This window comes from Anopheles stephensi, chromosome 2 (assembly GCF_013141755.1).
Source record: "Anopheles stephensi strain Indian chromosome 2, UCI_ANSTEP_V1.0, whole genome shotgun sequence".
Classification (NCBI taxonomy): Eukaryota; Metazoa; Arthropoda; class Insecta; order Diptera; family Culicidae; genus Anopheles; species Anopheles stephensi.
Genome location: NC_050202.1, coordinates 41,462,395 through 41,489,923, shown reverse-complemented (window position 1 = coordinate 41,489,923; position 27,529 = coordinate 41,462,395). Strand labels below are relative to the sequence as shown.

General features: G+C 43.7%; 1 protein-coding gene across 1 annotated transcript; it reads right to left on the bottom strand.

Moving 5' to 3' along the window:
* Positions 1-189: 189 nt before the first annotated feature.
* On the bottom strand, positions 190-27,529 carry LOC118502365 (RNA polymerase II degradation factor 1-like). The gene is made up of 8 exons (XM_036034584.1): positions 27,297-27,529; positions 23,355-23,565; positions 21,311-21,498; positions 10,758-10,877; positions 10,187-10,654; positions 9,935-10,013; positions 2,766-2,848; positions 190-1,430 (listed from the first exon to the last, which is right to left on the bottom strand). Exons 1-8 carry the CDS (start codon positions 27,306-27,308, stop codon positions 900-902), a joined length of 1,692 nt encoding a protein of 563 aa, XP_035890477.1. The 5' UTR covers positions 27,309-27,529; the 3' UTR covers positions 190-899.

The window sequence follows — 27,529 nt, the reverse complement described above, 5'->3', positions numbered from 1 at the left end:
TTCATCAATTCTTTTTAAATATTTCGAATTAAAGCAAGTAAGACACAGTGTGTAATAATTGGCAATTCACTATTCTCAAAGCACGAACGATTGCTTGAAAAATTAGTTGAGTATGATTATTTTTTCTCATTTCATGAAGCTTACACAACAATATATATTTCAATACTATTTCTTTATTATATTTCTTTCGTGAAAAACATGTTATCCTTAACCTTAAACGTTGTTGTTTCGCTCGAGCAACATAATTCTAACCTCCCCATTAACAACATTTAAATTATGTTTATTTTTTTATTTTCCCACAGTTTTGAAACCTCCGCTAAAACGAAGCCAATCAAAACAGATGCATAGTTGCACCAGTTAGACATGCTTCATTCAATCCTAAATCAACAGCGTTTTCGTGTTACCTGCCCAGTTAACTCTGCATGAGGAGAAACACTTTATCACAACGGCTTTAAAGTGAAATGTAAAACAAAACTAAAAACCAGAAGAAGAAGCAGCGCCGACCGCCATTGGAACCATTTAACCTCAGCGTGTGCCCATTCTAGAGCTGCATCCAGCTCGGTGCAATCCGATAAAGCGATCTGTGGCCACTCGCTTCCACCACGCTTCTCCGTGTAATTGGTACCAATAAATGCGGATCAAAGCTTGTCTGTAATCGAACCGTCCCGACCACCCTTAAATCTACGCGCTCGCGGTTTCCCACTCCACTTCAACTTCAATGGAGTCGCAGTCCTTTCGATTGGCAAAGGACCCAAGTTTTTTTTTGCTTCTTTCCTCGACTAAACTACTGTAAATCGTGGCCTACATACCCGGATTTGCCTACATGCGATAGAAGGGAAAGTGCACACTATCCTACACCTTCCGCCACTTTCCGACTCGTGGCGAGTAGACGAGAACGATTAGTGCAACAGATAGATGGACCCTCGGCCTCCGACGTTTGGCGAAATGGCGTTCTGCGCGTAGGTGATTTTGCCCAACGAAGCCTGCGGTTGGAAAAGTGCTCCGGTGGCGACCGACTGATGCTGCGGATGCTGCTGTTGCTGAGGAGCGTAAGCATATGCGGCGTACTGCGATGGGACCGGATGGCTGAACTTGCCCGCCGAGTAGAGCAGCGGAGACTTTTGAAGAGGGCTCGCTGCGGTTGAGTAAATCTGCACTCGTTGCTGTTGCTGAGCTTGCTGCTGTTGCTGCTGTTGCTGCTGTAACTGATTTCGGTAATAGACATTGGCCTGCTGTTGAACGTTGGATGTGGCGGCAGTGCTATAGTAGGACGGTTGCGTCTGCAGCACACCCTGTGGTACGGGCTTCAGGTGAGCAGCTGCCAGCGGGATGGATGCGACGTGCGAGGGTTGCGTGAACGCGGTGTAACTGATGCCATTACCGTGGTGTTGGGTCGTGGTGGCGGTTGTAACGGGGACCAAGGATTTAAGCTGCAATTGGTTAGACGGGTTTCGGTTAGCGTTCAATCGATGCAATGAATTATTTTTCCCCTTAACCTTTCATCGGGTTAACACATTTTACGATGTACACCACGACGTGTTATAAGGGGTTTTGGAGCCACCGATAGTTTCCTTGAAACATCCCTAACTGGTTTAAGCAAACAAACAAAACTAAAGTCCCTAAACCTTGACTGTCTTTCACACAGATAAATATAAAAGCTTACAAAACTCAAGTTTGCTAAGAGAAGCCTTGTAACAAACTCCTTAATTTTGAAACTACCATATTAATCCAAAAGAGTCTCACTTAATGAAATCTTTAACATCTGGAAAATCTCGGTTTATTGAGCAAGTCACAATTTCTAAACTTGTTTTCGATACGGCGCAGAGGAAGTTGCGCCAACTGATGCACGTGACAGACAAGTCAACAAGAAGAGACAAGGAGGCTACACCTAGAGCTCCAAGCTCTGATAAAACTAATATGAATCACAGTAAAGATCGCACACTTATGCACAAATTTCTTCTCATCGGAAATATTTGCATCAATTTTCGAATTAAAAACAATCTTCACGTTATTTGGTTGCCTCTGTTAGTAAATTTTCACAAGCCTAGATAGATTTTGACTACACCAGCAACGGATTTGATGAAAAAACACGCATACACTCATATCTGTCCAGGTTAGTCGGTGTTCCAGGATCATATACAACAAGTTGGCAATAAACGACCTGTAATATCTCATGTACATAAGTGCTCTAGAGAGGCTTATCAGTTCAGATAAAACATGTGTCATAGAACAGAAAATACAAAACGATCTCTTAAACGTTTAGCAGATAAAAGTATTGGAAGATCTTGCATGTGAACATCTTGATAAGTAATATCTGATAGTCATTTACTAGAGTAAGAATATAATTTGAATCTCCTACCCATCAACGATAGCAAAGAGGTTGGCATCGTCGAGGGGAAATAGCTAATGTAAGACATTTCTGATTGCACTGTAATACATTTCTACAACATCAGCGATAGCTTTGATAGCCAATTTGAAGTTGCCATTACAGTATTTAAGTCGACAAATGTTAATACAAAGATTCCTCTGAGTTCTAGAGCTCCTGCAAACAGCATGATAGGGTTTTTCAAGGACTTTTTCATACAGCAGCGATTGTAGAACAGGGCAGTTTAAATTTTCGAATAAATTGTTCTCTATAAAATGATCCTATGATAGATACATCTTCGTACTTAAAAATACCTGACTAAATATTAGTCTGTTCTTAAAATACGAAAATTCCGATTTTTAAACGCGATAATATCTCAATTCCATTTGGCTCTACTTACATGGACGGGTGTGGCGACGGTAGGTAGAAGCTGCTTTCCGGCCAACCCATTACTTGCACTGCCTGCAGCATGTTGATGAAAAGCTAAAACGAAAGACGCCCAGCAAGCGTGCAAAATAAGCGAAAAGCCGTTTTGGTTAGACAGAAAAATAAACACAACACAGAAAATGCTTCCGGATTACAGGACTGTACAGTGTTATGGCCTCGGATCGGTCCGAAAACGATCGGCCTGGGTTAAGCGCCGAGCGGGGTGTCGATCTTGGCGCGGTAATTGAGAAGATGGGAGAAAAAGCAGTTCAAACCCCGAAAACATCAGCAATGTATTAGCAGAGCTGATGCGCCACCAATCCAGGCACTCGAGCACTCACGGTTTTGCAATGTCTTTTCGATGGAAGGCGAGAAAATGAATGGGCTTTCGAACGCCCGCCAACTACTGGTCCAGGGATTGCGAGTGCCTGGTCCGGTGGATTATCTCGAGCTCGATGATTAATTACCCCCGGTCTTGTTGCAAAGTGCTGTTTCATTTACATAAAACTCATCATCAGCAATCCAGGGGATAAGGCTTCAACAGTACTCGCAGCGTGTCTGAATAGTGCTGATGGAAAACCAGAGCCTATATCCTGGAGGAAGAAGGAAAGCGGAGGGATGTCGGAGGTCCATCCCTCTGCTAAGAAATCTGAATCATCCGATTCACTCACATTCCAAGACGGGCCGACGAGCATTGGTCCCGATAAGGAACCTGGCCATACAAAGCCCTAATCCTTTACCATTCCGACATTCCTGCGTCGGCACAAATTGCTTCCAATGCTGTCGGCCTAATGGATGCTTTGCCTTTTAAATGGAATCGGTTTTGCTAGGAAGATTATTCATTTGTATCATCTGAATAAACGCCGGGCGCAATCGGATGTTGCAACAATTTCACCAAGCGAATCAGTAAACGTCTTTAAGAGGAGGAATTTATTTCGCTTCTCTCATTCACACGTTTGCCCGTATGAATTAATTACCGATTCAGACTCCATAGCTTGCTCCGTCCACATTTTGCGTTGAAACGGTAAACTTTAATCATCGACTCAAATGCTTTAAACGGTTCCCATAAATACCTTAAACGAAATCCTGATGATCCGGCCGTTAAAATGTGCCCACTCAATCACAGCACTGTAACAAATTATGTTCCTTTCCTAGGAACACTTCAACCGTACAAAACCCGGCAGCCCAAGTGGACCTCGGTTTGAATGTGCAGCACCATAAAAATCCAGCAAGAGAACGGAACAACAACACAAAAAACCCTGGAATAAAGGAAATGAACGACCAGAGGAAACAAGTTTCAAATTGGTACCAAACACGCCAACACACAGCGCTTGGTTCCGCCGTTTTACCGACTTCATTGATCGATTGCGACCAATGAAATGGCAATAATGAAACATAAGTGGACCGTTTTCTTGTGATATCGTTCTTATTTTCCTGTTTCCTTTCCGTTTTCTCGGTCTGTTCCAACCAAACAAACCAAACGCACTTTGATTAATAGCTTAATTCGAAAAACGAAACATAAAAAAGATGTTTATCAAATGAAACATTCGGCGGAAAAGCAAGGCCAGCATTTGCTTTGCTACGATGTGAGTGAGTTTTCGAATTATTGTTAGCTCCATTTAACATGCAAACTAATGCATTCAATTAAACATTTCCAAGTCGCTACATCATAAAACTAATCCGCAAGCAAAACGAACCATACAATCCCACTATGCTCCTAACAGTGTCTGCATGCGTCACATGGACGAAAAATAATACAGCCATTCCCGAAGGCAGCGTGGCAAAACTTTAGCAACATGCAACGTGCAGAAGTGTGGGCAAAAACAAAAAGGTCTAGTTTTCACCAGCAGCATACTGCAGATGGAACCGACTGCAGGTTTTTCGCCATTTTGGGTGGTGAAAACTTTTCCCTGCTTGATGCAATCGAAGCAGCGAAACACATGCTGCTAGGGGAAGAAAAAACACCCCATTAGAAACTCCGATTGTTCTTATCTACTTTGTAATACTTTGTGGGAAAGTAGCTCTAGTAGTTTTGTTGGTAGAAAGAAAAACTTGTTTCCTTTTGCTAAATCAGCTTGTGATTACTACCTCATAAAGACACGTCAACCATACGGTTTGAAATGGAAAGGAATTTTGAGACAATTACTATGCGGAACTTAAGGGCATTTCAACAGCTATTTGATTTGACTGAAATTTTGAGTAGATGATGACCATATTTTTAATGTTTTCAATGTAAAATTAGGCTGTAAGTAATTTGAAAAAAATTAGGCTGTAAGTAATAAACCATGCCGAATTGTTGTATTCAAGAACTCCAATTGTTCCTTGGAAGAAACAATCCGAGCACAACATCCAGTTATTGTCCATGTCCTGTCGAGAGATTCCTTCTTAATTTAAAGCATTCGACTCCGCGTAAAAACTAGAGCTCTCCATAATTTCACCCTAGTCGATTCTAGGACTGCGATTATCGTCAACGCCGCAACAAGATCCGATTTGTCTAACCGCATTTTCAGTTATTCGGAATAATGATCATCCTTCCTATACCTTTTTTAGGAGGACATTTGAAGCCACAGGACTTTGAATAACTATTTTATGTATGATTGAGAACTGAATGTTAATGCCAATAATATAAAAAATAGGATGATTTTTTCTTCTTCTTAAGTGTTGTTGGATAGGAAACTGTAGCGTGATTCGCTGGGGCTGTGCTGTGCTGCTTACACCACAGAAGTAGCGTAGTAGCGTATAGAACAGCTTCATTACCTGGTTATGTGTGAAGTACAGGTGTCCCGTGCGAGGGTGTGATAAGACTCTTTCGTCTCAGCTAGAGCCAATATCTGTTCATTGGTCAGCATTGAGGCTATTCTGTTCCAGGTGTCACAGACTGTCAAAAACTGTTAAGTCCAGAAAAGAGGTTCTTGTTTTTTTATAGTGTGGTGTTGTCAATGGTAAAAAGGCTTGAAACCCACCAGGAGGTAAGATCCAAGAGTGGGGTGGGATCTTCAAAGTGTTGGATAACTTGTGTCAAGTGCTCCGAGCGAATCAAAGGCGACCAGTATTAACCATTTTTAATGTTCCATTGATCGTATTAACTATCTTCAACCGGTGATTGAGGAGACAGCAACGCTGATCTTCACGACTGTCCCCCTTGTAATGACTCTCAATTTGATATTTTAGAACAAGCATCATTATAATAAATATCTAGCAACTTGCCATTTAATTCACTGCAAAGAAGGACAAAATGCAAAATAAAAGCCTCTTTATTCTTCATCGAAGATTTGATAAGTTTTGAGTAGGAATGGCTTTAACGTGTGTTTGACAAATTAGTATCAGTACTAAGATCTGAGCACTAAGAGGTTAGGATTTTGGTTTTTTCGTGATTTGTGATTCAAGGTAAGATGTTAAAAGCTGTAGCAGTGTTTGAATAAACTTTTTTATTTCATACCATTAGAGAGGAGTGGACGAATTTAAGCAAAACTGCAATCAATCTACTGCACTGACCTGACAAACCGATTCGATATTCGAACACGTGCTTTCTATTCATCGTCAAAGTCGATATTGACCTTTCGAATACATCGATTGGAAATCTCTCAGCTCGAAACAATCATGACAAAGAGTCTGTCCTATTTTTTGCCGAGATGTTATGCACCTTTGCTTCACACTTTTCACGATGCTTTTCATACAAATCGTCCATGTGTGGTGCTTCCCAATGAAGTTCCTTTTCATGTCTCAGAGTTTCTTTTGACAGGACCTGACATAAATAAAAACCATTTTGTACCTCATCCCTGTACACACAAACCGAATCGCCCAACTAGAAGGTGCACCGTTTAGCAAAAGCTTTCATCCACACACATACACAAATTAGCCCACAACTAAGCCAAGTTACGGGTTCTTCTGATTTTGCATTACAAACGGCCTCTCGGTAGCCCTCAACGCTTGCCACACCAAACCACAACGTCTTTGCCTTGCTTCAAACGCCGAAGGAAAACTCCCAAAATAGCACAAAACTTTACCAAACGAATTGCCTCGAAAAAGGAATCGCAAGAAATAGTGGGGGCTCGAAATGAGCACAAAACCAAAACACTACTGTGTTGGGGCGTGAACGTGTTCGAGTAAATGGGTGAATGTCGTCTCGGGTTCGATCCACACTTCATGCTGCCCTTCAAGCTGCCTGCTGCCCTAATTCGGAACGTCCTGAAGATGGCAGATAATGCTGATTGCATCATCATACTCCTTTCTAGTCCCGCTTTCCATTCCCATTCCTCTGTACTGTATGTGTGTGTGTGTGTGTGTGGGCTGTCGAACAATTTGGCCTCGGCTGGTTGTACAAAAGGGTTCAAGCTATCACGAAATATTGGCACACAAGAGTCCTCCTTTCGGAATGCATCCGACAGCGGCGAGACGTCCCACCGCTTGCTTTATGGCATCACATTCCACCCGATTTACCGCGTTCTTTTCTGTCGACGATCGGACGGGCACACAAGGACGAAACAAGGACAAAGCCGACCGAGCGTGAAGATGCTACCGAAAAGATGGACCGTCAGCTGCAATCGAATGACAAGTGCTTGCGGTGCATTAGCAGAACTCCAAGAACCGCAGCGTGGGTCGTGGCTGATGTGAGTCCCTTGTCGGAAAAGGAGAATGCACCGCGATGCAGCGTGTGTGTGTGTGTATGTGTGTGTACCACGCCCGGCAACTCAGGGATATCACATTTCAAATCGCTAGTAGGTGCAAAACAGGTCACAAGAACATGTGGTAAGTTGTATATACCTAGTGCACTTGCCGGAACTTGCGGGACGACTTTACTTGCAGAAGGAAACCGACCTTGACAGAGGATGAAAGTTAAACGACTACGAAGCAATGAAAAGGATGAACGAATAAATACGGACATCGCTCAAGACCGGATTAGTCTAGATTCCTTCTACGCGAGTGCTTTTCACTGGGAGAGGTCGTTGCATTGGACGCGGAGGACGACTGAGACGACGACGACGACGGCGACGGTGAGGACGTTGGCTGAACGGACTTTGGTGTACGGCTGCCATCGCCATGCGGACCGTGGTCACCGGCAGTATCCTGGCGACCGTGCCGATAATAGCCGTAGTACTTGCCCTCGTAGTACTTGCCCTTAAGCTTCTTTTCCGATTCGCCCGGCGGGTGAATGAGCTGTATGCGGTCGGTATTGCTGTTGGTGTCGGGTTTGGGCTTTGGTTTCGCCGGTGCTCCACTCGCACCGGATGCCTTCAACAGGGTCCGTGCCACGTCGTACGCACGCCACATATTGTAGAGACTCCGGTTGAATGCGCTTGGTTGTCCCGGTTTCTTGCCATCCTTTTCGCAAGGTTCGTCCTGGTCACTAGCGGCCGTGGGCTCGTCCCGGTACAGTACACCGTCCTCGCCGTTGTCGCCGGTGTCGTTGGCGTCGTCGTCGTCGTCGTACTCGGTGATTGGTCGGATGTCACCGGGAACGGGTCTCGCGGAAGGACGGCGCGAGGTAGTAAGAAACCGGGGTGTGGTAGGATTAACGAGGTTTGTTAGCGTGTCTGGGTCACCTGCACGGTTGGGAAAGGGAAGGGGAAGGGAAATGCTCCATTAGAGACCTTCATTCGGACCAGACCACCAGTGCAACATGTCGGTTTCGTGCTCGGACCGGATGATGATGAAGCCAACACCGGATGAGATGAAGCCACCAAGCGGAGAGCGGAAGTGCACTGGCGGGCCGGGCCCAAAACTGAATGTGGATCATGTAGGAGCAGGAGCGTGTGAATATGTGTGTGTGTGTATGTGTGTGGATGTGAGTGGCGCTTGGATAAATTGTGAATAAAACTCAAAGTTTGGCTGAGCTTTGATTTAAACTTTCTTAAACCAATATAGATTTGAGAAGAACATTGTTAGCTTTTCAATATATTCACTCATTGATTTATACTAATACATGTAAAAAACAAGAAATGGTAGCACGAAAGAGGAACAGCTCAACGAGTAATTTTGCTGTTTTAAGATGACCTACAAAGTTGATGACCACTGAAGATAATGATTCACGTTCTTTCAAATACAGGAAGTTCCGTAGTATTATTTTATAGGCAATCCAGGAAGCAAATAATGGAGTTGGAGGGACAGAATGATAAATGTGTGGATTTTTATGGAATTTTACCAGATTGTGCTCGCTCGGTAAATTCCTCAAAATAAAGTCGATGTAAAATCATCAATCGTGAATCTTTGTTTTCATCTACTTAATTTCAAAATAAAATATGTTCGTTTTCTTTGTTATCTCCGCATCTCGCATTTCCTACCTCAGACGCCTAGGAATTTCTTCAGCCTGTCATATTCAATAAAAACGGCATGACCATATTGTTTGCAATCTTCTATTTATAGTCACCAGAACAAAATCTCTAAATTTGCCGTTTATTTAATTTTCAAACAAATTGAACTACTATTAACACCTCGAGGGGTTTTAGCCTACGTTGCTGAATTCCTTGACTGAAGTTAATAAGACAGCAGTTATAGCCTCTTTTTGTTCAATCAACACTTCATTTAAATATTCATTTTCAATTCGTAGATCCATTGGTTATTACAATCATGGCATCAAGGTTCTAAATAGTATTTAAACCGCGCTAAATGAATTTAAACCAAGAAAAGTTTGCTTCCAAAATTAACTTGACTTCATTATTCGAAGATGTACAAAATTAAATGCGTTGTACCTATAACGCATGATCAACAATTCTCATAAGCATAACCTGATAAACGATTAAATGCGAATTATGCTTAGCAATTTTGCACAGCAAGTCTGGCCAGACTTGAAAGCTCGGCACAAACCCCAGGCACATAACCAACTACGTATTAATTCGGTTCTGTTTTCCCCCTGTCCCAACGCTCTCCAACCTCACGAGATGAATAGAATCAGAAATTGACACAATCATAGCCGACCGACACCACTAAATTTATCCAACCAATAATGCAACGCAGCATGATCGTACATTCTCAGAAAACCCGCCCCACCGCACATGACCGGGTGACCAGGGTCGATGTGCCCAGCAAACGGTGCTGCGATGATAGTAATGAATGGTCTAACGATTGACTGTACGCCGGAACTCGGAAGAATCTTTCCGGCCAGCCCGGGTGTAGCACGCATTCTAACGCTTTCAAAAGACTTACCGTAGCTGGGAACTGTCGAGTAGATCTGATTCTGCTGTAGTCCTCCGGCACCGTAGTACGATTGTGCTGCGAGCGGATACTGTGGGTGAGTCAAGCGGAAAGAAGCCGACGCATGGACGAAAAGAGGAAATTAGGCAACATAGTATATGAGCGAGTATTTCCATAAATTGCTTCCGATATTAAATGCAATCCCCGGGAGAGTGACCCAAACGCCCACCCCGACGGGTGGTTATGATTATGCGATCGTCTTACCTTCGTCAACTGGCCCTGGGTGGCGTAGACCTGCTGCGCCTGGTGTACCTGATTGATGGTGGCAATCGGGGCCTGATGGACGATCGGAACTGCCGGCGGTGCTCCGGCCTGGCTCGGCTGGTAGTGGATGGCCTGAGTGTGGCTCAGGGGTAGCTGTTGTTGTTGTTGTTGTTGGGGATGGTGTGGCTGCTGCTGGTAATTGTGTTGGCCAGCATGGATGAGGGACGCCGGAATGGTGTAATGAATGGCTGCCGGATGGTGTGCGTAAATGGGCTGCTGATGAGCGTACGCTGTATGCTGCTGCTGTTGCTGCTGCTGATGCTGCTCTGGATGCTCGTGGAGTTGATGCGCGGTATAGATTGCTGCAGCAGCAGCTGGCTGCACTGTGCCAGGACTAGCCTGATGATGGTGGTACACCTGATACTGAGGGTAGTGTGTGTACGTGAGCTGCGGTACGGCATAGTTGTACTGTTTGGGTGAAGATGAACGAAAAAAAAAAACTATGGTTTAATCGAAGTCTTTCCAGCCTTCCGAATGGCCTGGTCCAAGCATCAGAACTCCACGAGTCTACCTTCGTCACGACCGTACTAACGGGATGCAGATGAAGATGGGAACCCTCGGAGACGGTTGCCAACTTGAGCGTCGTCGCCGGTGAGGCAGGGGCTACGTAATTCACCTTCTGTATCACGTGCTGGAAAATAGTCGTTCACACACAATTTACAACAACGCGTGTTACGTACTTCCCAAACCACGTGATGTTATTCTCTATCGACCGATTTAAAATAAAGTCATTCATCCCACGCGAACCGTCGGTGGTTGCGTGATTGCGTGCTCCTCGAGCTAGCTTATGTAAGTGTGCTAGGAAAAGGCTTAAAAGCATCACTCGGCAAACCATTCCACCGGCAACGAGCACCGTTTGCCGTTTGACATCCTTATTCCTGGCAACTCCCGTCGGCTCATTTCAGCCAAATCAATGCAAAGTGGCGTGTGCTAGTGGCGCTGCTTTCTGAGCACGCTACAAGACGGTGGGAGCGTCTTTGTGCAGCTAAGCAAAACTCGGTAAAACAAACATGCAAACACGTGAACGAGTGTTTCTGCTACTATCGCTGAAATATCATGTGCTGATTGTGGCAGTGAAAAACAAGCGCTTTTGATTGCGTTAAACAGAAGTTTATTGATCGACAGACTTTAATATTCAAGTCTCCTTTTGATGCTATGGCGAAAGGTAATATGGTATTATTCTTTACGGGATAAAATTATAACATGTAGTCTTCTTCTTCTTCTTCCTTGGCATTACTACCTCGAGAGGTCTCGGCCTGCCTTTTCTGGCTTTCTGTTACTTGATTTTACCCGTAGCAAATTAGTCAGCGTACGGGGAGGCGGTCTGGATGGGATTTGAACCCCGGTCCTGCCATGTGAAGACCGGCGTCACTGTCGCATCGGCCACTGTACTAGCCCCTTATAACATGTAGAATCCCTACAGAAATCAAACCTACACGTTGATAGTTGTCGGGTTAGGAGGAGGGCAATAAAATTTCTAACAATTATTAGTTCAACAAGGTTAAACTAACAAAAGGATGGAAGAATTTGGTATTGCTATGACATTATTTGCTCAGTAAGTCTAGTTTTGAGACGATTTGGTAGCATCGATGCCGGGCTCGAATCCCGTACGGATCATCTCGCTGTCTGACTATTAGCTACGGGTAAAATAAAGTCAAGTAAGCCAATAACTTTGTAGGTCGAAACCTCTTGAGGTTATCAAGTTAAAGAGGAATAAAAAATTAAATAACTTAGGGCGGTAAAGAATGAAACATGGTGGCTAGTGTTTCGTACGGCAGTATTATCTATGCTAATTAGGGTATCCTTTGCATACCATATCCTTTCTTATGCTTAAGGTTCTCTTAGCGATGGTTTAAAAAACAGGCAAAATAGTAGATTTATCAATGAGTCAGATACATAGTGAAAACAAGCTAAATCCGATAATGTATTTGTACAACCTTTCACTATCACTATCCTTTTCGCTATTAAAGGATGTCAATAATATCTTATAAGAGACAGATTTTCACCACCCAAAAAACTAGTTCCTGATGTCTCTATCGTTGTGAGACTTTATGCCAGGTGTAAGAACATCCAGAACAATCAATACCATTGTTATAAAAATTGTATCGTCCATGCTTGTGATTCAGCTGACCGCGTGACAATCCCTCAGAACTAATCGCTGATGAAAATCATGAAAACGACATTACTAACGGTGATCGTGTCGTCACTAGAAGAGACTCCCAACGGACCTCAGCAGCGCCCAACACATTTATTTGAGCAAACTTCATTTGAAAGGCATTAGATTCCTCTTTTTCTTATTCTTCTTTGGCACTTCAACCTCCAAAGATCTCAGATGGTCATTTCTGGGTTCTCTTGACTTGATTTGATATCTTTAGCCGGATAGCTAGCCCTGTACTGGGTGGCGGTCTAAATGGAATTTGATCCCCGATCCTGGAAGTAATCTGAAAGTGATTATCTAATCTATAGCCAAGACCGACTAGAACCGATCATAAAGTTTGACAAAGAGTTGAAAAAATCAAGCATTTAGATTAAAGGAAACCATGGCTTAGATCCCAACTTCGGTTGGCCTGAATCCTTACTTCATGGCCTAGCGTTCGGTAGAGTCAAAATCCCGTATCCTTTAATTTGCAACTATAAATGATGCTAAACAACATTAACTAAAAACTCAAATGCAATGCATAGTAATTTGTTGGCATTCCACAATGCCAAAAATATCACATAGTCAAAACGCAAAGGACGCATGGAGAAATGATTTTTTTTCGCAAATTCCATCATTGAATCAACATTTTTCTTTGCTGATCAAACACCCACTCTCACACAGACACACACATCTTCAGACTATCTCAAGTTGATTGCATGTGAAATCGAAACACATTCTGTGCTCCTTCACGCCACGCCAGATAAATCAATGCAAACGGTTGTGCTTTCGAGCGCAACACGATCCACCAACAAGCAACATCCTACATACAGATGAAGCAATGCATTCCCATTTTTTTCAATTCGTTCATCAAACAAGATTTCATCAAATAAACATTCTTTTTGCATACTGCCACTGCTACTGCTGTTGCTGCTGCATGCTAAACGTCGTCACTCGTTTTTTCTTTGTTTACCTTCGCAATGATAACACACACACACACACAATCAGAAGCAGGTTTCCCTACTAGCTGCCAGGGAAATTGCTTGATGTGAAGCTTCAGAATCAATCACCATCGCTGCGTGGGGGATTTTTCCTGGGATCGATTTCATCGCCATCAGCTAGCGTTTCCCTAAGAAAGGTTTCTCATTTAACCGTTTTAACCAAATTTTGTCCAATGCTGTGACCAGTCAGTATTGCTCATTCGTTACAAAGTTTCACAAAAAGCCAACCCGTTTTCCTAACACAATTTTCATAACGATTATAGTCCACTCAAGAACATATCCCTTCTACAACGGATGGAAACGGGCCAGACGATGGAAACTTTAATCCGAAATCAGAGCTCCTCAGCAGCAGCAGCTCGTTCTGTGTAAGCGACCATCGGTGTTTCGGTGCTTCGAATCGAACACCACTCGAAACTCGAGTCGTGTCGTGTCGAACGAGCAAGCTGCTTCAACCGTCTGGAATGCTCCATGTTTGAGCGGGATACGGATAGAATAAAAGCTAAATAAAGTAACAGCTTCAAATTGTCACCTCACACTGTGCTCACCTGTTCGGGCTGCGGGCCACCCATTCCAGCATGACGGTGCATCGTGTCAGCTTATCGTTATACCCGATACCCGCCGGCGGCACACTCATCCTGGTGAGGTTCATTTTGTTGGCTTTCACTTCATACATTTTTACTGCTTCATTTCACTGCGCACAGGTTTGCACCGACCGAACCGATTCAACCCAAGTGGTGATGCGTTCCGTTCCATTTTGTCTCCGTGATCCGTTTCATTACAGTATGCCGCAATATGTTATGCCCCGTTTGATGAAGGTCAAACTGCATCCGAAAGTGTTGCATTTGGATGGAAATTTGACACACGAACGAAAATGGACGATTGCAACGCTTGAAACTTAATTAAACGCTTCCACTTCACCTTACTTTGGTGGGATTCGGTTTTGTAATTCGAAAATTTTGGATTCTCCCACATTATGTCACTTCGTTTACATTTCACACCGTCTTACCTTCTGTGTCCTTCAAATTCAGCAGCACACAAAAAACCTCCGACAACTTTCCCTTTCCAAGGCTTGCGGTTGTGGGGCAAAGTTTTAATTTGTCCTTTCAGGCTAAATATAATTTGATTGCCACCAATTCTCCACCATTCGGGCCAATTCTGATGCTCAGCTTCTGGGCTGGTTTTTGTCGGGTGCAGCGGGATGGGGAACCGAACAGCACATTGTAGCGAGTTTACGATTTTACAACCCAGAGAGATAGGTTCCGCACATTAGCAACGCTTAGCCACAGCCTGTCAGGCGGTGGCAAATGAGTTGCAAAAATAGGACCAACACGTTTCACGCGCCTATAGAACCGTTCCGGTCGACTCGTTCGGAGGGGTTTTTACTCTTTTCACATCATTACGCCACTTTACTGTTCGCATACGACCAGGATAACGCGATGTTTTTCCAGCTGCACCTTATCGTGCACCATAACGTGCGCCGGTGCTGCCACGCTTGCCAAACGGAAGTTAATGAAGCTTCGAACGGGATCCATACACGCATCTTTTCACCCACATTCTTACAGACACACACACACACCCACATGTACTGTTAAACGGCCCTCACAACCTTGCCACAAGACAGGGCTGAAGTGCTGACCGTGAAAATGGTGTGTCTGCGTTATCGGGCTAACATAAAGGCAGAAGCCAGCGAAGCTAAAAATATTCAATAGAATCGGCCAAATGGGAAGCGACACTCCCGAAAACCGTGTTGCCAAACAAAATATGGCCAAACACACACGCATACAGGCACCGAAAAAAAGACTTCCACCCCGACGGATATCACCCTGCTGGAGAGCAACAGGAGAGCTTTACATAACGAATTTATCGCTAGCCGATCCCTTCGATCGCCACCCAACCGGCGCGTATCCTCGCCGCAGCAACAACCCAACACCGAACTTTCACCATTTCGCCCCTGACAAAAGCTGCCTTACAGCCGATATTAAATCGGCAGCCAGCTGAAGAAAATTGTCACCGTTTGACATTACTATTGCCATTATTATTTTAACCCACAACCACCACCACACACACACAGCCACACCGAAGCGATCGCAATCCTTTCCAATTTCCATTCCGATTTAGACCGAGGGCCCTGAGTGTGGGCTAACGCACACACAATTTAATAAACGGACTCACAAAACTTGGAGCCCGCGAATCATTGGGCTGGAATTTCAATAGGCGAAAAACCCTTTTTTCCCGCTTTTGTCCCCTGGTGTTGTTTATTGTAGGCCCGGTGTGACCGTGTTCGGCGAACGTTCGTCGTCGTTTTCGTCGACGGCGGGGGTCGGTCTTAATGGGTTAGGACATTTTCAAAATTTTCATTATAAATGCCATTTCGCGGACGAATTTATGATGCCCAAAACGAAACAAAAAACATCCTCCTCGCCGGGGTCCTTCCCGAAGCGGGGTTTGTAATCCGAGATGCTAGTGGATGATCCCAAGCTGAGATGATATTTGGCTTACCGGATATAATTAGGATATTTTAAATGGAATACAAAACCGGAATCGGCTGTTTGCTCGAGACTGGCGGGGGAGGAAGTCCCCGATCCCGGAGTGGTGTTGCGAGGTTTTAATGGCAAACCCTCACAATTTTTACACTGTTCGAAATAGATTGTAAAACTTGTACGATAAGAAATCATTTTTATGATCAGCGACAGCTCGTTGCTTGCTTTAAGGCGTTGATGTAGTTTCTCGACTTTTAATTGTGAAGTAATGGAACTTTAAGCTTTGCAACGAGCATTTAAAAGTCCATAAAACAAATTTGCTTTTCACCAATTCTTCATATGCATACAAACATCAGCATAAAATATTTTAAATAAATATAAAATCACTTATAAAAATAATTATCTCGAATATGTATTTCAGACATACTTTAACAACTTCTTCTTCTTCCTTGGCACTACAACCTCAAGAGGTCTCGGCATACCATTTCTGGCTTTCTGTGACTTAATTTTACACGCTATACAACATTATATATGAAATTCAAAACTTTGTTTGAGTTCGTTACATGATTATTAAATGTACTAAAAAATCGAGAATGATATTATGATACTGAGGATGACCCTCGATAGCTCGACTTTTTTTATATAGCTCTTGAAATGACTTGTCGCTCTGAGCATACCATGCTCCACCTCAAAATTTCCGCATGCTCAAAAGTAATACAATCAAGCGTGCAGCCCAGAGCGGCGAAACAGGAGGAAACAACACTTTGCATACCCATCTAATCTGATTATAAGCCACGAGTCTGCCCCGTCGCTCTCAGTCATCTCCACCGGCCCTCCTTACCCTTCCTATCACAATCCCATTTAGCCGGACGCCCTGGCGCACATAATTGCTCCTGATGCGTGTGATGCAAAATTAGATGCATGCAAAACATCACCTTGCACCGACCGCCGTTGCACCGTCGTGCGCTTCCGTAATGGAACCGGACCCCGAAGGGACCAGCTTCTTTGGGCTTCATACGGTCGCTTTGTTTGCTCGGTGCCCGCTTCGCTGAGCAAGAAAATGAGGCATAGATTATTTCATCAACCTCGGTTAACCGGGTGTGTTCCGGTTTGGCAAAGTGTGCATTGCACCAGGGTTGTTGTATGCCTGAGGGTGCAAGGTAAAGGTGTAAAGGAAATAAAAATTAACTTCAATTTGTCGTGAGAGGCGGATGTTCCACGTATTAAGTACTTTGCGTAATAAATGTTTGTTTTGTCCATTTACGTTCGTTGACAAAATTAAGTAAAAATTCATAAAACAGTGGCATGATGAGCTCAGTTATGCAACATTTAAGTGTGTTTAACAAAAGATTTCCTGAATGCATCAACAATAACGAACAAACTCAAACACCGTTTAATAAGAAAACTTATGGGAAATACCTTGATGTTTAATTATAATAGATTCATATTGATCCATGTGGTCCGCAAAAGCTTTTTATGCAGCAATCTGGCCCTAACAATTTCTGCTAAACGTTTAACAACTCGATGAAAATCTAAATCTTATTTTAAGATAATTATCTTCCGAACGTGTCATGCGCACAGTCGTGAGAAGAATCCTCCATATGCCAAACACTTGACAATTTGCAGCTTCGGCAGCACTTTACCATCTTGAGCTAATGAGTACCGTAAACGAACAGGCCTGCTCGCTCGTCTGCTTGTACTTACAGAAGAAGAAAAAAACCCACGAGAACAACATTAACACTGGCGGAAGTAAATAATGGCTGCCCGGTTTGCTCGCGTTGCCAACCACATAAACCCAATAAAACGCGTTCCTCACGTGGAAAATCTCGTTAAAAAGTTTAGCTAGCAACTTTTTCGCTCCCCACAGCCGGCGGTTCGTCACGATTCCGGATGCGTAGCAAATCCTTTTGACAACGCAGCAACCGGTAGCATCCATCCATCAAACAATCGTACACCTCCTCGCACCCGGGTCTTTGCGCGAGTGAAAATTGGCTGCGAAGATGACGTCTTTTCAAGCGAGCACACACACACTGCGCGACACTCCTTGACATTTGCGATCTCATTAAAGTAAAACCGTTCACTGTTTGGTACTGTTTCGCCCGGTTTGATGGGGCTGGAAGAAGTGTCGTCGGGAAAGGATGACACTCCTTGGGGAAGCGTGAAAACCCGTCGAGATGCGTGGAACATGCTGTGTTCCAGCTGTGTCCCGCAGGAGCCAAACCGAAAAAAAACAACACACACACAGACACACAAAACATTCGTTAATTATTTCACCAAGTTTCACCCATAACGCGCACTCTCCGACCACACGTCTTTGTCTAAGCCGTTCGTTCCACATCCTTCCTTGCTGATGGAAAATCGCACTCTTCCTGCTCGATGTTCTCTCGAGACTTGGTGTACGTGCGCGCATGGGTGAGTGTGTTTTAAGCGTCACTTCCTGCCACCTGCGAGTCCTTGACACCACCAGCAATCGCTCCGATCGTTTGCCGATGCCCCAGAACGGCGATAGAGTTATGCGTTTTCCACGAAAAGTTGACAGCGCTGGTGCGTAATAATTGATGACATTTAAATTGATTTCTTATTTTCGTCAACTTTCCCCGGGGAAGCATGTCGGTGTTCAGGTCGACGATAAACGCCACCATTAATGAGCGCAATGTACTGAACAGCGTGCAGCGGGAAAAGCTGAACTTGACGCCCCTCCACACTGGTGACATTGGGCCCCGTGGTGGGAGAGATTGATTGAGCAAGTTTTAAGGCGATGGTGAGACTGACGCGATAATTTTGGAAAGTGGTTCCACGGATTTTCCATCCCACATGGTGGTACGGGTTATGTACATGTGGAAGGAGTTCCAACCATTGGCGACTAACTCCAATTTGCTACATTCAGCGGATGGTTCAAATCATCTCAATTATAGACTTTGGAGTTGTCAGTTGTCAGAACCGGTTTGGGAAATGCTACCATTTGCGGTAGAATCGGCGAAACATACGCTCTGGACTGAACACATGGAAATACGCCTTAAACTGCATCAACACTGGTCTTGGTTCTATTGATTCTCTTTAAACCGCTAGCTATCTTGTTTCAGTGATTTTTTTCAAATATCTCAACAACAACAAAGCCTCGTTTTGATCCCCCGTATGCATGAATCGAGTTTCAAAAGAACGGAGAAACCATCCAACGCTTCCCACGGGATCGGATAAATCGTCACGGGATGTTGAAGAGAAAATGTGTTCGGGTCGGAATGCAAATGTGCCCGACCATTCCATATTGCCTTCATTATTCATTGCTCGACAAGGGCATCATGTTTTTTTCTCTTTCCCACCATATGCCTCAACAGCCAAGCAACTTGATTTTTTTGCGGCAATACCCGATCGCGATAGAGGGTGCCAAAATTTGCGCATCAAACAGCCTTTCCCTCCGATCAATGGACGATCCATAAGGGGGCCCATTTTGGGGCTGACGATTCAGGGAATAAACAAAAAATAAAAAAATAAAACGAAATTCTAACACATGTTTTATTTCTCCATTAACAAGGGTCGGCTACATACACACAAACACACACTGATTGCTTGTAAATATTTATACATGCAGGCACACGAGCGCCCAATCAGAAAGGTGCCAAAAAGCTCTTTGTGGCCAAAACTTTGGCTTTGAATCAAGCGAGGGCTGTCCGAGGAGAACCTCTGTAGGCAGAAGAAAACAGACTTTTACTAAACTTCTTCTCTGTTGTGGAGTGTCTACTGAGGAGAAATTAGATCCAGTGAGATGGTCTGGTAGTAAGGTGTGTTCATCCTAAACGCTTTACCTTTCATTGCTCACTTAACTTTACTGACCAATATAAACTGCAACAATTTCAATAAGTACTCCTCTCTTCTGGACGTGGTAAATTTTACTATGAATAATAAAAGCTTCATTACAACGCCACAACGTTTCGATTTGTTTATTAAAATCGGTAAAAGATTCAACAATTGCACATTAAAGACTGATTTCCTGATGCTAAAGAGGCACCAATTTACACGATAACATATTTTCTTGTATGATTTATCTGTGCCAGGATCCTAAATTTGAGTGACCATTTGGTTTTCGGCGAAAACATCAAATCAATTTTGAACAACAATCAAGAACCTGTTTTTAGCAATGATGTAGAGCGAAAGTCAGACTTGCAAAGTCATAAAATTTATACCAAAAACCCAAATCCCCCAACTGATTGCAATTTTCCGCTATCTTGTTGAAACATTCCACCGAGTGATTCAAAGTTTCATTGTATGATTCGGAGCACTGTAAGATCAAATATCATCGATCAGGCCGATTTACAGTTATCTTCTTCTTGTACCTTATTTCCACAATCTCGAAACGTCTCGGCATGCCCTCTCTGGCTTTCTTCTTTTTTTCATAATTGAATCCGACGTTGGATAGAGCCAGATAGACAAAAAACTGATTCCTCAGTCCAGGGAAGCGGTCTGGATGGGATTTGAACTCCTGCTCTGATGTATGAAGACCATTATCTACTGACCAGGACATTATTGCTGTATACGATCCTACGCTACCGAACTCTGAAAACGAGTTGAGCTGTCGCAAAGATTCGCCAGTTTTGGGATAATTTGAATAGAAGAAAATCTCAATCTGATATTTTGCTGAGTAATTGAAAACAAAATTGGACTTTACAAGAAATCTGACAAAGAACATCTTTTAAAATTCTAATTCAGAAATTAAACTAACAACAAAAGTGGATCTTTCTTTGGGCGGTGTCAGCATAGATGCTATGAGTTAGTTATACAAGTAATTCATTTATTGCAATCAACATGCTTCATGCAATTTCATATTCCTGATCAGTTCTACAGTTGAGCTGCAATAAAATCATCTCCACTGAACTACTATCACCAGTATTATCTTTTAATTCATTTGCCATATCCTATCGTATCCAAACACAACAGAACACATTTCCACCTTGCTTAAACATCATGGATTAGAATTGTAAAATATATTTCATCTACGAAACAACATTTTACAGCACATGTTTCATTGAAATGTACTAAAATCCATCCATTATTCAACAATAGCTTTTTGTACTATTTTTATAGTTTATGCTATCGAACGACACGAGTGCTCACTGCTCTGTGCTCTTCTGTAAGCTCCCATTGTTTCTCAAGTGCCACGTGGTTGATCCTGCAGAAAAATACCTATCAGCTAAAAGCTCCAGCTACAAGCCCCTTGAGTTATTGTTCTCCCGCTTTATGTGATGCATCCGTTTTGCTTTGTGCCTCAACCTCACCAATCCCCCCCTAAGCTCCGTCAGCAACCCGCATGGGAAGTGTGCATGCAGCATGTGCAGACTAGGCAGATGTAATAATCCGCTTGCCGCCCGGTGCAACCCAGCAACATAATCTACTGCCTGTCGTTGGTCACCAATGCGTCCATTTTTCACGTCCGGAAAATCTACCAACTCACCTGATGTCCTGTCGCTACGGTCGGTGTCTGCAGGATGTGTGCTCCGGTGCTGCTTACCGCATGACCGTACCCACCGAACGGCACCGTACCGATGGCTGCGTGCGTGGCGTGGCCCGAAATGGGTGCAGCTACGACGGTTGCTCCGGTAACGTGATGATTTATGTAAGCCGTATGCTGCGCTGGCGTACCTGCAGCGAATGGAGAAGGTTACCGAGAGTTACCGGGGTTAATTCCACTGTAAGCTATCGCGAACTGTAAACATCAAATAATTCCATCAACAAATTGCCACCCGACGACTGCATTAGCATCCGTCAATGGGCGAAAAGCTCGCGCTCGCTCTGCTCTCTGTCTTGATTCAACTACTCCGGGGACAGATGACTGACCTTCAATTGGCGGTGCTGATAGCCTCCGAACATGGTTTCGATTGTGTTTGCAATTAATTAGACGCGTTAGCGTAACGCAACGCACCGAACTGTCGATAAGGGTTGGGTTTGGTCTTAGGAAGTGGATCCGATCTAATCGGATAATGGTGAAAACAAAGCGTTTAATTTCCATCAACCTCGGGACGATTACACTGGCTGACCGCAAAACGAATGGTGGTCTCGGTAGTCCTGGCAGCATGGACTAGGACAAATATAGCAGAAGCTATAGGTTCTGCCCGGATGTGGAGCTATATTTAGCCCCACAGCTATTAAACTTAGAGCGAATCATTCGTAGGAATTCTGAAACGTTTTTCCTTCGACTGTCAATGTTGCGAGGTGGGTGTTGAAACCGTATGTCCCTTTGCAACGCATGTATGAAAGGGGATTTAACGAATCAATGTAATTCATGGCTTAGATGTACTAAGGATTTCTATCTTGTCCTATGTAAAACGTGCTCCGCAAACTGTTGAATAGCAAACTGCCCACAGTACCTGACGACTTCAAAGACGTCCATTTTAGTTCCACGTACAGGTAACAATAAGAAAACCCGGTACGGAAGAGACATAATGCACGTTCTGGACAGTACAGTAATATTACCAATAATTACTTCAATAAACCTTCGATAACTGTGCTCTTGAAAAATATTATTCTCTCACGCCCTTGTTTGAAACGCAACGGAATTTCTAATTCCATAAAACAAGTCTCATCAACATTTCAAATTGAAAACGTACCCAATAAAGCTCCACGTAACAAGTGTTCCGCCCGGTGTTCCAGATAATGCATTCCAAATCCTATCATCCTGGCGTACAAGAAAAGCTTACGCTCGTTGCATATTTCAAACTGCGCCACACATGCTTACATTCGACCCCCGTGTGCGTCCGTGTGTCCGGGTCACATAGTCCTAGATCACTAGACGCTATTGTAAATGGTTTTGCATCCAGTGGGAAACAGTGTTCTTCCGGCTGACGGCTTTCCTTGGGTGCAACAATTTCTCGTGAACCAAGCCAGCAGTGCTGTGGGCTGAGTTTGCGATGAAAAATACATATCATATGGCGTCCTCTTAACTCTGGCCTTTACCCGGACTCCCATGTTGTTTACGGTCGCGTTTTTTGGTCGTTGGAGTGGACCCTTCCGGCAAGGATCAGCTATGGACCACCATTACAAGAAGCAAAACCTAACCTAACGACAGCAATCTGGGCACCTGGAGCACATTTGTTCACGGACACTATTTCCGCTACAGCTAGCTGTCGGTTTTACATATAAATTCCAATAAAACATTCAAAACCGACGACGTGACGCTTGCACCTTCGACTGTGCGACCCATGCGACAGCGGCGACAATCCTGCACCGAGGATGCGCAACCTGGAGAAGGCGAGACCGAAGAAAACTATCATCAACAACACGAGCGCGACGTGCCCGGATACGGTTCGCTATCCCTGTGGATACTCACTTTCCCTGCCCCAAACTTCCTACACAACTTCCACCAAACGTTCCGGTGGGGCTCTGCTGACTGATTGTATCATTTGCCTGAACTTGAACGCGAATATCGCTTGTGGTAAGCCTCTGCCCCTGCTTCTCATTTGCTTGCATGAGGACATCGCGCCAACATCGCCGGGACTTACCTACAACCACTGGTATGTCCGGTGCGCCTCTTTTGTTCTGCGACTTGTCCACGACACCGGCCACGTTTTTACTGCCATTTTCACCAGCTGCCACAGCATGGGGTTGTTCCGGTTGCACTGATTGTTGGTTCTGCTGCTGTTGCTGCTGCTGTCCGGCGGCCCAGTAGCTGCTGCAGGCCAGCAACACTACCAGTGCCAGCGGTAGGTTTTTCTGTTTGAAAAAGATAGCGTGGGGAAAAAAGGAGCGGAACAGAAAGCTTAAGATGTTAGAGCGAATTAAAATCGTACGGAGCGGGTATCGTTTCCATAAATAAACAATTTGCCAATCAATGCAGCCTCTCCATTTAATTATTGCTTCCTACATCCTTTCTTGTGCGAATCTATTTACAATGTTCATCATCGTTAATTGAGGAGAGCAAAAAGCGATAACCCGGGATCAGAGACGGAAACGACAGTCATGGAATATGCATGCCATCTTCCACGAACTAGCTTTCCCTGTTCGCGAGCGCATTGCATATCAATTTGGAGTTCCCTGCTAGGACAACCAATAGTTTGTCTCAAATCGTACCGATTAAACGGAAAAAACGGAATTAATTTCTCTACCTGTAGAGTCTGCCACATTGGTTCGGGAAAAGCTTACTATGAATATTCCAACAACAACAACAAAAACATAGGTTGGAGAAACAACCAGGAACCGAACGTTTTGTGGCACGATGACTCAACGTCATCTATTTTACAATGGCAATACAACGACAAAACGTACGTCGATTTGTGTTCGGTAATCTTTTCTCTTCACCTTTTCTTTGCTAGTGAACGATTTGGGTTGCAGGTTGCCCGGCTGGATGATATGCACTTTGCTAGTGTACAGTTTGAATCGCCTGTTGCATTTGCATCTGGCGCTCTCCCTACCGCGTTATGACTGTAGTTGGCCGTCCATGGTAACATGCTGTAAATATTGTCATTTCAAAAACCATCGTGCCGTGCAAACATCAAACTGAAACGAGCACTCTTTTTCCTCGTTTTTGATTTTTGTTCTCTGTCTACCTCTGGTTTCATGGGTGCTCGTGGACATTGAGGATTAATGTGCACGTACGGTTGTGATCGATTCCACTGGTAACTGGATTTTTTTGGTTTTCCTATTGTTCAACAACGGTTGGATCAACGTGCCACCAAGCCATAATAAATGGTTTCGTTTGCACGGACTGAGACTAATTTGAATCCTTCAATGCTTTCCATCAATCAGGGCATACCGCTCAACCAGGGTGTACGATGTGATGGATGCGTTTGAGATGCATGCAATTAATTTCTTTTGGATCAAAAACAAGGTATTAATGTGAATTCGGCTAAAAAGGGATTTTAAAGTGTAACAGTAGTATAAAAAGCAAATAATACCATTTCACCGAAAATATCATTAGCAATTATTGGGAAACTATTCAAAACAGTTAATTAATCAATTTATTACGTCTAACTTCGTTGGTACAGTTTGATGGCAGAGACAATTGCGGCGCCAATTTTCACAAGGCAGGACCGGGGATAAATCCCATCCATCAAGCCACAGAAGGTCAAAACTGGAGCGCCGAGTCCCAATGAGGTTGCAGTGCCAAAGAAGAAGAAGGAGAAGAAGTACTACATTGATTCGTACTTCAAGGAAAAGCAATTCTCTCCTCATGATTTCAGATTCAAGTTTTGTCAAAACAGGGTAATGCATAATGGTACCGACTGGGGATTATTGACGTACAGATAAATATTTGTCGGGCTCTAACGATTAAATTACTTTTAACTACAACAACTATACGCAAAGCACCCAGGCCATTCTTTTCAATAAAAAATAAAACATAAATACTTCTTAAGCAACTTTGAAAACTAGTAACATAACATGTTTTCAATATACTTTCAACAATCTTACTGTTAATACTGTTAAAACAAGAATATGCAGAAAAACAAAGTGAAAACCGCACGAAATAACTATAAAAACATAAACAATCATAATAAGTAGTCTTGAGGTTCACGCTCGATAAAGATCCACAACACAAAAGCTAACAGAAATCTCTCTATATAAACGAGACCGATTGGAAACCAATTGGCCAGAGTTCATATGAAGGACGAACGAACACGCACACTTGGAGACTTTTTTTAATGATTGACAATGGAACCCAACATTGTTCGCTAAGGCCGGCCGATATTGCTTCTCAAAACGAGCATTTTTCATAGCTTTTCGCTCTGCTTGTTAGGTTCAAAATTTGTAAAAAGCAATAGTTATAAGTAGATTGAGTCTATTGAAATGCCTCCAAATGTGTTGAGTAATTTGTTCCAAATTTTGTCAAGAGACTTTGACGACTAAATAAAATGCAGATTAACCTAGCCCTAACGTAAACTGCTTTACATTGAGCCAACGTCGTTTCTTAATTTCATTAGGTTCTGTTCACAATGCATCATTTTCCTGAGTGTGTGTGCGTGCTTCATTCACTCAATACACAAGACAACCCAAACAGCCAGTTAAACACCATCAATCCCCCATGGTCACCAACGCTGCCAGATAATCAATTCCAATCACGATTTTAACTTTCACCACCTCCAAACACTGTCAACACTACCCCTCACTTCCATCCTGTTCCTTGCACTCGTTGACTAGTAGCAGATGGGAGAACTTTCCTTTTCCTGCTGACCATTACGCTCACCTCGGCTCGTACCAGTCTTCGCGAGCCTTTAATCGGAAGGAATCGCCATTTAATCCTATTTCGCGCACTTTCCACTTTAGCTGTATTGGCTTTCCAATGGTTGGATTTTATTTTCTTCCCCACTCCAACCACTCACTCAGTCAATCCCTTTCCTAACTAACCCGATAGTTGATCTTACACACACACACAAAGAAGGATACATAAGGAAATCGGATCGCGTACCAAGCGTTGAAGGTAAATCGCATTCGGGAAACCATATTTTATAGTTAGGACCATTATTTCTTCGTTTGATAAATCTTAATCCTTTCTGCACACTGTAAAGCGCATTCTCTTCCCTTTCGAACACACTCACAAGTGAAGCACAATTGTGTACAAATAAGGGGGAAAGGTGATGTCCGGGGACACCCTAGCATCAACACAATTGTTCCCCAGTCGCCTCAAAAGGACAGACACACGTCCACACCGGGGTATGCCAGCGCACACCATATGCTTTCGAGCATGCATGTCCACCGGTACCGGTAGACCAGCAGTGCCAACCGGAGTGATATTCTTGGCTAATCCGTACGAGTCGACAACTCTAGCCATCCAGAAACTCGACGCTCATCCTCGCGCTTCGGCAGCGTGCCATTCCAGGCTGAGCATGGAAAACGAATCGGCGGAAGCATCAACATCACGGCACCGTACGAGGACTGTGTAGTTCGCCGTGCTGTCTCGGGCTGTCCGTCGTGGTGGTTGCTAAGCTTTTTGAATATATGACAGATTTAACAGAAATCGGTAACAAGTGTTCCTTATTTTATCGCCACCGATGAACGCCCGCTCGGTGCCGGTGTCGGAAAGCAGATCGGAACACTACTCGTGTGTGCAGTGTATGCACACGACACTCCGACACCTCATAGTCACTAACGGATGCAGCTGCTCGTCGGCGGATATTTTCACCGAACGTTTTTATTGTTTCCTTCCCTGCAGACACTTATCTTTAGCACCAGCACGATGGTAAGCGGATAAGCTTAAATTTGTTCAAATGAGTTTAAAACATCGCGTTTGTTATGCCTTGTCCACATATTTGTTTTTGTGGACGCACTATGAATTTATCTGAATCTACTTTGAGTCACAAATAATGCTGGTGAGCATAATCTGCTGAAAGATGTTCATTAATCGCCCATAAAAATTCAAGAAACAGGATTCTAGGACACTTATGCTGCTTAGCGCCTAATTATATGAACTGAAAGACTTGATCATTTTGCAAATATTTTCAACCACGTACCATAAACTTCATTCTTCACGAACTTCACCCAATCAATTGATCTGATAATTGATCTACACTTTCACTTCACAGAAATAACGAGCTTTGCCGAACACACAAAACGAACGATCACAACTTAATTCTTTTAAGCAAGTACAACACATCCAAACCGAATGTAACAGGTTAAAACAAAAACATAAATCAATTTGCCACAACCGCCCAACACTACAAAGTGTTTTCCGAAACGGGCCGCG